The sequence below is a fragment of the Pipistrellus hanaki genome (assembly GCF_964339955.1).
Source record: "Pipistrellus hanaki genome assembly, chromosome: 2".
NCBI lineage: Eukaryota > Metazoa > Chordata > Mammalia > Chiroptera > Vespertilionidae > Pipistrellus > Pipistrellus hanaki.
In genome coordinates, this window is record NC_140504.1 from 101,411,731 (window position 1) to 101,427,626 (window position 15,896).

At 40.5% G+C, this 15,896-nt stretch overlaps 1 protein-coding gene across 2 annotated transcripts in view; it reads left to right on the forward strand.

Moving 5' to 3' along the window:
- Positions 1 to 15,896, forward strand: part of PCOLCE2 (procollagen C-endopeptidase enhancer 2) — a 163,609-nt gene that overhangs the window by 111,002 nt on the left and 36,711 nt on the right. For both annotated transcript variants that reach the window (XM_084875949.1, XM_084875950.1), the window contains exon 6: positions 12,188 to 12,342. In XM_084875949.1, the coding sequence (XP_084732075.1) occupies positions 12,188 to 12,342 (155 nt within the window). The remainder of the gene's footprint in view (positions 1 to 12,187; positions 12,343 to 15,896) is intronic.

The window sequence follows — 15,896 nt, forward strand, 5'->3', positions numbered from 1 at the left end:
AGGGAGCACTCTTATGGTGGTCAGCTGATTTCTCAACAGAAACTATGCAGGCCAGACAAGAGTGGCAAGAAATATTCAAATATTTCTTGAATTAATAGCATGAACCTACAACAAAGATTACTCTACCCAGCAAAGTTATCATTCAGAATTGAAGGGCAGATAAAGAGCTTCACAGATAAGAAAAAGCTTAAGGAGTTTATCACCATCAAACCAGTATTATATGAAATGTTGAAAGATATTCTTTAAGGGGAGGAAGAAGAAAAAGGTAAAGATAAAAAATTATGAACAACAGCCGAGACCGGTTTGGCTCAATGGATAGAGCGTCGGCTTGGGGACTGAGGGGACCCGGGTTCGATTCCGGTCAAGGGCATGTGCCTTGGTTGCGGGCATATCCCCAGTGGGGGGTGTGCAAGAGGCAGCTGGTTGATGACTCTCTCTCATTGATGTTTCTAGCTCTCTCTCTCCCTTTCTGTACAAAATCAATAAAATATATTTTAAAAAAAATTCTGAACAACAAATACATGGCTAGCAACAAGTGAATCTAAAAATCAAGTGAATAAAAAAATCTGAAGAACAGAATAAACTGGTGAATATAATAGGATCAGGGGCATAGAAAAGGAATGGACTGACAATTCTCAGGGGGAAAGGGGTGTGGGAGGTGCAGGAAGAGACTGGACAAAAAGCGTATACCTATGGATAAAGACAGTGGAGGAGAGGTAAGAGTAGAGGGTGGGGTGGGAACCAGGTGGAGGGGAGCTTTGGGGGGGAAAAGAGGAACAATTGTAATAACGTGAACAATAAATATTTATTAAACTAAAATAATAATTATTATAATTATAATAATAATAAAGTCTTCTTGAATGTAAAAAGACCCTGAATAACTGCAACAACCTGAGAAAGAAGAACAATGTTGGAGGGATCACAATACCAGATATCAAGCTATGTCACCAATCTATGGTTCTCAAAACTGCCTGGTACTGGCATAGAACACACATATAGACCAATGGAACTGAACAGGGAACCCAGAGATCAACCCAAGGCATTATGCTCAATTAACATTTGGCATAGGCATGAGCATACAGTGGAGTCTAGACAGTCTCTTCAATAAATGGTGTTAGGAAAATTGGACAGATACATTCATAAAAGTGAATCTAGATTGTGGAGAGTGGCTACAGCATTCAGATTGGATCAGGCCTCAGACTGACTTATGGCAAAGCCACATACAAGTCTCAGCTTGGAGGCCAAAGCCCTCCCAGCACAATTATAGCCAAAAGGCTATCATTGTAAGCTTGAACTTATAGTTTGACCCTGCAGTCCTAGGTAGGTATGGGATATGGGCTGTGGGGTGTGCAGCAAGTGCTGCCTATACAAAGCTTGATAAAGTTCGGAGAATGGCAACAAAAGGAAAGAAGCAGATTTGAAATTCGCAAGAATATTGTAAACATTTTGCCCTTGTCTTGCTTTGTGCAACCTCTTTTTAAAATATAATAAATCTTTATTTTTCAGATTATTACAGGTGTTCCTCTTTTTTCCCCTCCCATAGTTCCCATCCACCTGATTCCCCACCCCACCCCACCCCATGCCATTACCCCCTGCCACTATCTTTATCCATAGGTGTAAAATTTTTGTCCCATCTCTTCCAGCACCCCTCAAGCGCCCTTCCCCCTGAGAATTGTCAATCCACTCCCTTTCTATGCCCCTGATTCTATTATATTCACCAGTACATTCTGTTCTTCAGATTTTGTATTCACTTGATTTTTAGATTCACTTGTTGGTAGGTATGTATTTGATGTCTTTTTGTTGTTCATAGTTTTTACCTTTACCTTTTTTTTTTTTTCCCTTCTTCCTCTTCTTAAAGAAAACCCTTCAGCATTTCATGAAATCCTGGTTTGGTGGTGATGAACTCCTTTAGCTTTTTCTTGTCTGTGAAGCTCTTATCTGACATTCAATTCTGAATGATAGCTTTGCTGGGTAGAGTAATCTTGGTTGTATGTTCTTGCTGTTCATCACTTTGAATATTTCTTGCCACTCCCTTCTGGCCTGCATAGTTTCTGTTCAGAAATCAGCTAACAATTGTATGGGTACTCCTTTATAGGCAACTAACTGCTTTTCTCTTGCTGCTTTTAATATTTTCTCTTTGTCTTTTGCCCTTGGTATTTTAATTATGATGTGTCTCAGTGTGGTCTTCTTTGAATTCCTCTTGTTTGGGGTTCTCTGTGCTTTTTGGACTTGTAAGTCTATGTCTTTCACCAGGTAGGGGAAGTTTTCTGTCATTATTTCTTTCAATAGGCCTTTGATATCCTGCTCTCTCTCTTCTTCTGGCTCCCCAAAAATCTGGATGTTGCTACCCTTAAAGCCGTCCCAGAGGCTCCTTACACTATCCTCACACTTTCGGATTCTTCTTTTTTTCTGCCTCTGGTTGGGTGTTTTTTGTTTCCTCATATTCCAGATCTTTGGTTTGACTCTTGGGGTACGTTGATCTACAGTTGAGTTTCTGTATATTCTTTATTTCAGACTGTGTATGCTTAATTTCTGCCTGGTCCTTTTCCATTTTTTTTTTTTTTTTTTTTTGTATTCTCATTAAGGTCCTTTTGAAGGTCTCTTCAAGTTTCTCAGCAGTTTTTATAAGATTCTTGAGTAACCTTATAAATGTGATTCTGAACTCTGTGTTGTCCAGTAGTTTACTTTCCTCCATCTCTCCCATTCGTGACATGCTTCTGTGTCTCCACATTTTGGTTGCCTCCCTGTGTTGATGGAGTGGCTTTGTGTGGTAGGTGACATATAGGGGCCAGTAGCTCAACTTCCCCAATCACCCAAGGTGGTTGTTCTTGGCACACCCCTTTGTGGGTTGAGTGCAAAGTCGTGGTGTAGTTATGCCTTGATTGCTGTTGGTACTCAGGGAGGAATTGACCTCCAGGCCAATTGGATGTGATGACTCACTGTATCTATAATGGAAGAACTGCTGCGTTGGAGACACACTTATGGTGCAAGCCTTGTTTCAGTGGGGCTTTGGTGCTCACTGAATCTGCCTCCTGAATGTGTCACTTATGGATGTGAGGAGTTGAAATCTGGTTTCTCACATTGACCATTGGATACATTGGCTTCTGGATCTCCAATGGGGTGCAGTTCAGCTACTGTCTGAGGCCACCCTGAAGGAGCTACAGCGAGAACCACAGTCCTCTCCTCCCTGCTTGGAGCTTGGAGGCTTTGGACTTGTAAGTCTATCTGTACCAGGTTGCAAGTTTGCTAGGTTAAACTGTACTAGAGAAGGCCATTCTATGCAAAAGCCACTGCTTGGAGCTTGGGTGTGTTTGTAGATTGTACAGGGTGGAGTCTCAGAGCGTCACTAGTCTAGGGTGTCACTTGGCAAACAGCAATGGCTGCCAGTCAGCTGTCTGCCTCTCTGACCTCGTGCCAGTGTCTCGCGCCCCAGCACAGCAAACAATTATTCTTGCGCACAGCTCTGCAAGCAAGCCATCCTCACTTTCCGTCCGTATGGCAGACAGTCCAGATTTTTTCCAGAAACTGGATTTCAGAGAGATTGGGAGATTTTCTCTCGTCAGGTTGAAGAAAGCAACGCCCTCCACCAGCAAGGATCTGCTGCCAGCCTGTATCACGTGCGTGCCTCTGTACCTCAGTTTTTCAGCGCTTGTGCCCTGAATGTTCCTTTATCTTCCAATCTAGTTGTAGAGCTTCCACTTAGGCAGCTTTCCTGTGGTTCTTGGTTGTAGACGTTTTGTCTTTTAGTTGTAGTTTTGAAATTGTTGTACATGACTACAGTTTAGGTGTATTCACCTAAGCTGCCATCTTGGATCTCCTGCTTTGTGTAATCTGACTATAAATTAAAGATCCTACTTACAGGCAGGTTCACTGTTTCCTCATTCAGGCATAGTGATCCATCTGACCCCAACTGTATCCTTTAATCCTTCAACACCTCTCCTCAGGTTAACCATTGGCCATGCTCGGTGTGGTTTACTAGACCACCAATTTACACCATACACAAAAATAAACTCAAAATGGATAAAGGACTTAAATGTAAAACAGAAAACCATAAAAATCCTAGAAGAAACCATAGGCAGCAACATAGCAGACATTTGTCATGGCAATATCTTTACTGATAAAGCTCCTGGGACAATGGAAACTAGGAGAAACTAAACATACATTATTACATCAAAATAAAAAGCTTCTGCATCACAAAAGAAACCATAAAAAAACAACAATAAAGCCCACTGCATGGGAGAACATATTTGCCAATGTTATCTCCCATAAAGGTTTAATCTCCAAAATTTATAGGGAAGTCATACAACTTAACAAAGGGAAGTTAAACAATCCAAAAAATGGGCAAAAGACATAAATGGATACTTTTTGAAGGAGGACATACAGAAGGCCAAGGGACATGAAAACATGCTCAGAGTCACTAATCATTCAATAGATGCCAATCAAAACAATGATAAGGTACCATCTCACATCTGTCAGAATCGCAATGAGTAACAAACAGTAAGTGCTGGCCAGGATGTGGAGAAAAGCGAACCCTCTTGCTCTGCTGATGGGAATGCAGACTGGTTCACCACTATGGAAAACAATATGGCATTACCTCAAAAAATTAAAAATGGAATTTCCATTTGACTCAGTAATCCCACTTCTAGGAATATATCCCAAGAAACTATAAACACCAATTACAAAGGATATATGCACCATTATGTTCATTCCAGCACAATTTATAATAGCTAATATTTGAAAACGGCCTAAGTGCCCATCAGGAGATGAGTGGATTAGAAAACTGTGGTACATCTACACAATGGAATACTATGCTGCTTTAAAAAAGAAGGAATTCTTACCATTTGCAACAGCATGGATGGAACTGGAGAACATTATGCTAAGTGAAATAAGCCAGTCAGAGAAAGATAAATATCACATGATCTCACTCATTTGTGAAATATAATGAACAACATAAACTGATGAACAAAAATAGAACCAGTGAAATAGAAGCATCAAATAGACTGTCCAACCTATGAGGGAAGGTGTGTGTGTGTGTGGGGGGGGGGGTTAAGGGTAAGAGATCAACCACAGGACTTGTATGCATGCATATGAGCATAACCAGTGGACTCAGACAGTAGAGTGGTGAGGGCATGTGCTGGGTTGTGGGAGCATGTGGGAATCAATCAATTGGGGGAAAAAGTAGACTCATGTAATACTTTAGATAATAAAGAATTTAAATTAAAAATAAGAATACATATAAATAAAGTTTTAAGAAACATAGGTTCCCAATAAAAAAAAAGCACAAAGCACCAAGGAAAGCCAACATAAACAAGAATCATCAGAAATAAGCAGTATAGTCAGACTCACAGAGGCATTTATAAAAAGTATGAGACAATGTGAAATGTGTATGCTTAAAGAAATATGCCAACCAAATACACAGTGCAGGATATTCAAAATATCACTAAGAACTAAGAGACTTTCAAAAATGTTGAAACAGATTTTAAAAAGAGCTTAAGAGAATTTTTTAAACTGAGACATATAATAATTTAAACAAAAAACTTGTATATGTAAAATTACTGCTAAGTCATAGCTCCAGAAAGAATTAGGGAACTGAGAAATAGTTATGAGATAATTAGCTGGACTGTAGCGTAGACAGGAGAAGAGAAAGATGTTCAGAGGCACAGAGGCCAGAGTGGAAGCACGTCACATGTTTAACACACATGTAATCAGAGTTCTCTAACAGAAAATAGATAATGTAGGAAATGTAATGTTTGAAGAAATAATATCTCAGACTTTTCCAATGTGGATGCAAGATATCAATCATCAAATTAAAAACTCAACTAAGCGACTTATGTAGTATATAGTACTAGAAGCCCAATGCACGAAATTCATGTATTGGTAGAGTTTCTAGGCCTGGCCGGTGACCAGAGGCAATCTGTGGGGTGATTGGTGGGTCCTGTTGGCACCTGACTTGGCTGGCCAAAGGTCTGTCAGCTGGGGGCAGATCCTGCTTTGAGCGTCTGCCTCCTGGTGGTCAGTGACCACCAGAGGCTCGCCCTGATGATAGCGACTGGACCCACCTTGTTCTGGCGCCCCTGCCCACCTGCTCTACCATCCTGCTGCGACTGATGCCCTCCATGTTCCATGCTCTGCTGCCTGCTGCCAACACCTGCCATATTCCATACGCGCCCCCCAGTGGTCACCACACGTCATAGCGTTATTCAGTTCTACCATTTGTATATTAGGGTTTTGGTTTATTTGCATATTAGGATTTTATGTATATAAATTTAAAATAAAAAAAGCATTACAAATAGGATGCATAGCCAGTCTCCCTCATGCCCAGAATTTAGACACTATACTTAATGGTGTAAAGGTGAGCTTTTGGTGGAGTTGCTGGTGGAATAGGTAAACACAGATATTCGTTGCCTCCCACAACCATATCAATATTATAACTAAAATATAGAACAATCATCATTCAGAACTCCTGAAACCTGGCTGAATGGAAGTCCTGCAACTAGAAAGCACAATGAGTCTGGTAGGAGGGAGTGGAGGTGTGGAACTGGCTGATCTGACATCCATGAGTGCCAATTTTCTAATCAGGAGGGAGATCTATCCCATGGAGGCCACCGAAGAGAAACAATGAGTCTCAGCCCTACACCAGACCCCCATCCCAGAGTTCTAGAGCTGAGAAGAGAAGTCTCTCTAATTTTGGGCTGTAAAAACCAACAGGGATTGTAGCTGAGTGGCACAGAGGCTTCTGGAGTACTAGGTCCTATTAACAGGCCCGCACACAAACTTGCACAGTCTCACGTCCTCTGAGCTTCAGCACCTGGAAACGTTGGGGGAATCTAGGGACATATGGGGAGGAACTGGATTGTCTGGCATCAGGGCAGGAACTCAGGGGTAGCTTTCTTTCAGTTAGGGTTGCTCACAGGGGTCATTGTTCCTGTGCTAGGACCTCCCCTGTCACAGGGCTGACTGGCAGCCATATCTGAGCCTTAATCAGCCTGGCTCACACTATTTGCTCAGCCCTGGTGATTTTCTGAGATTTCTCCCAATCCAATTTGGAGCCCCATCCAAGCTGTTTGCAGCAGCTTTTTCATATAAATGGCCTGTTCTGGCTCAGGCTTCAGATTTTCCTAAAATCTCTGAAACAAGCTACAGCTGGTGTCATCATGCCCCTAACCCATCAGTAAATGACCCAAGACTTGGCACTAGCACCAGCCTGCTTTGCTTCACAGCTGGGTCTCAGCTGGGCAGAAATAGACTTACAAGTCCAGGAAGCATAAGAGTCCCAAACAAGAGGAACCCATAGAGGCCTACATCAAGACACATCATAATTAAAATGCCAAGGGTTAAAGACAAAGAGAGAAATTGTGGAATAGGTAAACACAATGATCTGTGGAAGTTTTCCTGCTCCTTAAAAACAGCAAGAGAAAAGCAGTTAGTTACCTACAAGGGAGCACCCATATGACTGACAGCAGATTTTTTAACAAACTTTGCAGGCCAGAAAGGAATAGCGAGAAATATTCAAAGTGATGAATAGCAAGGACCTATAACCAAGGTTACTCTACCCAGCAAAGCTATCATTTATCGTAGAATTGAAGGTCAGATAAAGAGCTTCACAGACAAGAAAAAGCTAAAGGAGTTCACCTTGCCCCCCACCCCTGCCCCCGCCCCGAAACCAGTATTACATGAAATGTTGAAGAGTATTTTTTAAGAAGGGAAAGAGAAGGGAATTTTTTTTTTTGAGTTTTATGCATTTTATTTAACAAATTCAGGCTAGAGAGCATTTGCAACTTGAACCCCTGAATCCAGAGGAAACAGGAAGTAATATGGACAGGAAATGTTTTTCCATGGCTTCTTCATAACAACCTCAGTTATCTATCTTCTCCTTTTTATGTTAGGATTGTATCTAAAGAGATCATCAGCAAGGGACTCTTCTTTTGCATGTTGATTTTGTGCCTTCATTTCCTGCCTTAACCAGTCTTCTAATTCTGTATTCTTCTGAACATGATGGGCTATTAGATCTGATCCTCCAATGATCTGTGGAAGTTTTCCTGCTCCTGAAAATTCGACCTTTCTGAATTTCTTGAAATTCTTCAGTGGACCTTGACACTGGGGGCATTTCTGGAGGCAAAGCCAGGGATCTGAACTCCATCAGCAACACCTTCCTCAGAGGCATCTCATCAATACTCTCAGGCTTGTCATTGTTAGATGGCTCTTCTTTAGTTGATGGCAGTGATTCTTGATCTCACATTTCTTCCCAATTTCACTTTCTTAAGGTAGTGTGGGACTCTCTGGCACGGCTCGGTCATTAGGAGAGCCATTTGTTTCCATAAGAAGGGTATTCTTTAACAAGAGGAAGAAGGAGGAGGAAGAGTATAATGAGGGGAAGAGATAAAAATATGAACAGTAAATTGGCATTAAATACATATCTATTGACAATAATCTAAGAATCAGTTGAATAAGAAATCTAATGAACAAAATAAACTGGTGAATAAATAGAATCAGAGACATAGAAACATGGAACAGACTGTTGAGTCTCAGTGGGAAGGGGGGAGGGGTTGGAAAGATTAGAGAATTTACATGCACATATGCATTACCTAAGGACACAAACAATAGGGTGGTGAAGGAACCCTGTGGAGGAAGAAAAGAGGGGGGACTCCCTCAACAATAAATATTTTTAAAAAATAATGGTTTACTTTCATTTCAAATGAAATATAATAGTCACTTAAAAAATAAGAAAGAACAGAATTCAAGATTGGCTTGATTTAGAAAATCTATTTTATATATCACTGGATTAAAGTGTGACTTGCAGATTTAGTGTTTTTAAAATTTGTACGTTTAAAAATACATTTTAATAGCAACAAAATATAAAATACTCAAGAATGGATTTTACAAATCTTGTGCAAGGCCTTAATAAGAAAATGATAAAGCCTTATTAATATATTTTAAAAGACCTAAAAAATGGCACTACATACTATTCTCATGAATAGGAAGAATTGATACCACTAAAAATATTGGAATTGAAGGTTTTGTGTTCAATTTTAAGTCAGGGCACATACCTAAGTTACAATATGATTTCCAGTTGGGAGCTGACCTATTGTATTATTGTTGTCTGTTGCCCTCTCTCTTCCCATCCCCCTCCTTTCCTCCTTCACTTCCTCCTACCCCTCCCCTTTCCCTTTCTCTCAGTTAAAAAAAAAATATCCTTCTTGGGTGAAGATACAAAAAAAGTATGACTAGAAGTGTTGCAGTTGGGGGGCTATCACATCATCCCTGTGTGTGGTTAGTGCACTATCAATAGCATGGAATTCAGTTCAGAAACATTTACTACAGGCCAGCATCTGTGGGCGTTAAGTGAGGCACCTGGAACACAGAGATTAATAATTGGTAAGTAGTTGGAGAGAGCAAAATAAGGTAAAGGAATGCACTGGATCGTTTCTGACAAGCGGAAGAAGGTCAGGGATGCCTCTTGGAGGAGATGGTGTTTCTTGAGGAAAGAGATGGAGTTGGATGCAGAAGGGAGGACAGGCTCATTCCAACCACAGGCAGCTCTGCTAGCAGACACAGGGCAGACAGATGCTCTTCTGGAGCCTAAACCTTGAGTTGGGGCCTAGAGAGAGAGATGATGCAGGTGGTTTCAATTTGGTTTCATATACTGCAGACATTGTGGCCCTGGAAGTGCAGATTGGTACACAGTGACAGGACTGTTTCCCTAGAACCTCATCCTAGACTGCTGAACAGGGAGGCTAGCCAGGAGGTGCAGTGGTCCAGATAAAGACCAGGAGGTAGTGAGGGCTAAGAGAGAAGAGTATGTGGTGGGTCAAGAAATGTTTAGGAGGCAAAATTTGCAGGACATTGTGTTGATTGACTATGATTGAAGAAGGGGAAGACTGTGGAATGCAAGAACCAAAGTAGTAAGCTGTAAGAAATGAAGCAGCCTCCTCAATCTACTCCTGGGCTTTGCCAGGGCAGAGTGGATCCAAGTGAGATTTTTTCTTTCCTTCTTAGTAATTTGTAACATTAATTTGCAAATGAAGCACATGCCCCTCAGTAAATTGATGGCACTGTGATTCTGTCACATCATTCAAAGCTAAGTAGCAGCATAACAAAAATGTGACTGCCACTAAAATACTTTTCCTCAAGAAAATTTGGTTTCCAATATAGCTCCCAAGATTAGTTTATGGAAAAGGCAGTGAATGGTCACTATAATTATAATATCCTGCCTAGAAGGCTGGCTGGGTTGGGTTTAAGGTTTCTTTTGGGGTTTATAATTGCTTTTTGTTATTTTATCATTTAAACATCAGTAATATTTTATTTATAACTGTGTTGAAAATTGTGTTTCAAGCACACTGTTTGTATTTCTTTAAAGGATATGTTTTCAAAACCAAGACAGAATATTTCTGTGAAAGGCTTGATTCTTAGAAGCATTATTTGATCTCCTAGGTCACTTTTGTGAACCAGACTAAGAGCATGTCATGAGTTTGTTTTTAGGTTTGTCGAGTCCCTTGGCTCAGAAAGTAATAACCTTCAGGGCAAAAGAGATCTTGCAGTTTTTCTGACAGGTTGGCTCAAGTACAGACCTCCTGCTGAAATTAGCTGGGGCGCGGGGGGGGCAGAGGGGGGGAGGGATGGACAGCTGTCTCAGCATAGGCTGTCCTTATGCCTAAGAAGTGATTCTGCTGAGAAGATGCCTCAAAAAAGGACTTTAGTCAAACCCTCAATTAACTCAAATGACATTTAATGCTTCCACTTAATTAGTTTTTAAGTAGAATTAGCCAAACAGCATTTTTACCATTGTTTAAATAATGATAGCAAAAGCTTAAATGGAATCCCCTGAGATTTAAGAGAGCTTTTAAGCCTCGGTTATTATCACCATTAAATTTTTAGTACCCTTAAAACTGGAGTTTTTAATGATGTCATTAGGAGCACCAAAACAGAATAATTACTTGCTTTCTCCTTCAGAGCATTTTGCTACGAAGATTATGAAAAGAAATGCTCATAATCTGGTCCACTGCAGGCATGCATAAGACACATTAAAAATGAAATGGGATCCTAGCCGGTTTGGCTCAGTGGATAGAGCATCAGCCTGTGGACCAAAAGGTTCCAGGTTTGATTCCAGTCAAGGGAATGTACCTTGATTGCAGGCTTCTCCCCCACCCAAGCCCTGCCCAGGGCTTGTGCAGGAGGCAACCAATCCAAGCGTTTCTCTCACATTGATAGTATTTATCTCTGTATTTCCCTTTCTCTTCTATCTTCCAAAAGGGGGGTGGGGGAGAATCAATGGAAAAATATCCTTGGGTGAGGATTAACAAAAACAACAACAAAGAGAAATGGGCCCTGGCCTGTAGTCAGGTGGTTAGAGCACCCTCCAAATACACCCAGGTTTTGGGTTTGATCCCTGAGCAGGGCACATAATAAGAAACAACCAATGAATGCATAAATAAGTGGAACAACAAATCAGTGTTTCTCCTCCCCTCACCCCTTAAATATCAATAAAGAATGGGAATAAAATAATTTAAAAATGGAACACTGCAGTACCAAATGAAAAGCGCGCCGCGCGCGCACACACACACACACACACACACACACACACACACAAACACACACACACAATGAAATGGGATTTCAATTAAATCCTAATGGCTTTCTTGTATCTAGGTGATAGGAAGTCAGCCTTTAGGTAGTATCTTCACAGCACCTGGAAATTTGTTCATTAAATTTCTGATTCTCAGGCCCAGAGTCTTCACTCAGAGAAACTGTGTAGTTCCCACATCCATATAAATTCTTAGATGTTATGACGAACCAGCTCAGCTTCAGTGTTTACACTGGTCTATATGTCCACTGCAGTCTATGGCGTCAAGTCCCAGCTCTCCTACACTATAGCTATAGGGCCTTGGGCGAATCACTGAACTCTAAACATCAGTTGCCTATTCTCTAAGAAGGGGATAATAATAGGATTGTGGTGCAGAGGGTTTACACAAAACACAGTGCCTAACTCGGCAAACACTCAGTGAGTATTAGCTATTAGCATTAACATTGAGCAGATTAAGGCTTTCACCTTTTTAATGTATGTTAGCTTTTAAGTTTAAACAAGTAGTAATTTGTCAGAAATTAAAGGAAACCTAGAAAATTCTACATTCAGAGAGGTACCACCTAAACCTTAAAATATATCCATTTGAACATGTTTTTGTTCTTTTAGGCCAATTGTATCTGAAAAACATGAACTTCTCATTCAGTTTTTCTCAGACTTAAGCTTAACTGCAGATGGATTTATTGGTCACTACAAATTCAGGCCAAAAAAATTATCTACAACTACAGCACTGCCAATGACCACAACAGTCACTGTAACTACAGGTGAGTTTTTCTGTTTTGATATTTGCACATACATTTAAGGAGTGTTAAAAAATCTTTTGAAAGTAGAAAGAAAAAAAAAGGAAGTTATTTAAAACTAAAACAAGTTAAGATGAAAACAATACATAGGAGACTAATATGACTCCATTAATGAAAGAAAAGTATAAGATATAAGAATAATAAGCTAAGCCAAAGCTGGTTTGGCTTAATAGATAGAACATTGGCCTGGGTTCAATTCCAGTCAAGGGCATATGCTCAGAGGGGGGCATGCAGGAGGTAGCCCAATCAATGATTCTCTTTCATCATTGATGTTTCCATCTCTCTCCCTTTCGCTCTGAAATCAATAAAAATATTTTTTAAAGAAAAGAATCCTAATATAATATTTATTAAATGGATTTTTAGAAGAGAGGGAGAATTACATTGATGTGAGAAAGAAATATTGTTTGGTTGCCTCCCATCTGCATACCAAAACCTGGGTGTATGCCCTGACTGGGAATCAAACCTGCCACCTCCTGATGTATGGGGACAGTGCTCTAAACAACTGAGTCATACCAGCCAAGGCTAAGCTAATAATTTGTAAATGTCATCTTAAAAAATTATGACCAGTTAAAAATTACTAGGAATCCACATAACAGATCATTATTAGACTACTTTTTCTTTTCTGGCATTTATAAAATTATGGTTTTCTTTTTATTACATAGAATTACAGTATTTTAGGTTAAAATACTATGCCTGTTTTCACATCTGCCAGTATTTGCACTTTTTTATTGTTTTTGCTTCGCTCCAAAGTGTGTAATACAAAATATATTACATCTTTTGTTAGAGTAAATAAAAAAATATATTTGACATATTCTAGAAGTCAGTTGGGAAACTCTGGTCTGGGACATGATCTAAGAATTGGAGAGACAGGAGGGGTTCCCTGTATCTAGTTTCTACATCCTATTAACTCTACTCACTGGGATTTCAGGCCCCAAATATCAAAATCTAAATCCTGGGAGCAGAAAAAAAGTGAGGAGGAAGGACCTAAGGTTAAGAAATGAAGCAGTTTGAAATAAGACCAACTTTATTGTCCACTATTTTCTGTATACTCCCCAAGTAAGGTTGTCCTGAGGACAGGCCCTTCTAAAAGAGTTGGTTTTTCTGAGCATTCCCCAAGTTTGCCACCTTGTGGCCTGGAAGGTTACTGCCTCCAGCTCATCTCAGTGGACCCTGCTGTCCTTATTCTTTCCAATACCCATAGTGCTTAGTGGTTCCTTAGGTTTTATCTCCAGTCTTAAACTTTCTCTTAAATTGCAAACATGGATTTGTAATTATCTCCAAGAGTTTTTCAACTACTAGACATTTATATTAAAACCTATCAAACACAACTTGTTTTTATTACACCACTTTCTGCAATAAACCTGCTCCTCCACCTGCTTCCCAACATAGCCTAAAACATCAGAGCCACCCTCTGAGAATCATCTTTGACCTCTGTCTGACCTCCCCACTGCTTTCTCTGCCACCACTCACACACACACACACACACACACACACACACACACACACAGCCAACCAAGCCTGTCTCCCTCTTAAAGTCATTCTCTACATCTTGCCACCCAGTACATTAGCCACTACTGAGCACTGAAAATATGGCTGGTGCACTGAGGGACTGAATTTTTTAATTTAATGAAATTTAAAAAGCCTCATATGCTTAGTGGCTACCAAATTGGACAGCATGGGAGCCCAACTCTTTCATGTGGTATATAAGGCCCTTCACACTTCATCCCTATTCTCTCTTTTTAGATTCATTTTTGGTCCCTACCACCTCTTTCCTTATGCTCTAAGTATTTTGGAATTTATCCTGTGTCTGGGAAACTGTTGATGGATTTAAGCAAAGTTCAGGATTAGATTTGCACTGTGAAGATCACTCTTGTCACTGTGACGTGAATGTGTTTTAGGGGTCAAGAGGATTCGTAGGTTCTGTGGTTGTCCAGGTGAACTTCTGTGCTATGATGTAAATACAGAGAGCCCTGACAGGTAGCTCAGTTGGTTAGAGCATTATCCCATTATACTAAGGTTTCAGATTTGATCCTCAGTCAGGGCACATATAAGGATCAACCAATGTATGTATAAATAAGTGGAACAACAAATCAATGCTTCTCTCTTTCTCTCTGTAAAATAAATTTAAATAAATAAATAAATAAATAAATAAATAAATAAATAAATAAAATACAGAGATAGTCAAGAGCTACTGACAACTGTGCAACTCAGGGACCTTGGGAGATATTGACAGGGCTTGGTGATTAATTGGACTAGGGAGATCAGGTATGTGTCAAGAATGCCTTCCAGATCCCTGGGTTGCAAAATCTTGGGGATAATGTAACCATTCACTGAAGTTGAGAACTGGGTAGAGGGGTAGACTGATAAGATAAGCTGTGACCTTGTTGGATCTGAGGTGTCCGTGAAATGTCATGTGGACAGTTATATCTATGAGCCTTCAGACCAGAAGAGAGATTTAAGCAAGATATCTAAATATAAGAATCATCACCAGTACATGGTTGATACCAGGACCCAGAATGAAATTGCCTAGGAAGAGGTTAGAGGTGAAAGAAGGGCTGAATTAACTCTCTCAAAACTCCAACACTTTAAAGGGAGAATATGCTAGTAATGGAGACTGAAAGGCGAGAACTAGGAGGAGGGAGGGAAGCCAGGAGCATGTGCCAGGGAACCCTGGGAAGAAGATGTTGTAAGAAGGGAATGGTTAGTAGAGCCAAGTGTTGATGAAACTTCCAAAAAGGGAAGGAATAAAATGTTTCCATTCTTTTTCATGACTTGGAGATCCTAGCAAGAGTTATGTAAGTGGGCTGAGGTGTTTGGAACAAGGAGAAAAAATTCATAGTAAATTCCAGAAACTCATTCCACAAGTTTGGTCATAAAGGAGAGAGAGAGAGGCTTTGAGTATCTAGATTCTAGAAGTTAAAGGCAATGGGAAGCAGCCAGCAATGGAGAACATATTGGCAGACAGAAGGATGACCTGAAGAGGGAACATCTACTAAGGTGAGGGGCATGATCTCCAGAGCAGAGGTCACCAACTGGTGGTCTGTGGACCACTGGTGGTCCATGAGGTCTGAAAGGTTGGTAACCGCTGTTCCAGAGAACTCACAGGACAGACCTTTGGCCAGAGGCGGAGCAGCCTCTTCCCTCAGGGGAGGGAGAGAAGAGAGCAATTGCAGACAAGACAGCTTTGAAGGTTTGATGGGAATCTTGCAGAAATTTTCTTCTATGATCTCTGTTCTCTCTATGAAATAGGCAGGATCACCTGTTAATAATGAGAAGGGGGGTGGTTAGGAGAATGAGAGAATTTGAAAAAGAGCTGCGGAAATTGGGGAGTTAGTTGATCCACCAAACATCTTGTCACTTCGATGAGGGTCCATTTGTGGACTCAGCTGAGTGCAGGCACAGGTTCAAACAGGGTTGAGGGACAAGGGGGAAAGGACATTTAAGGTATTGTCAGGAAAATGACAGAAATAATGGAAACTAAGTGGGACAGCCAAGGAAGTAAAGATGAATTGGGAACA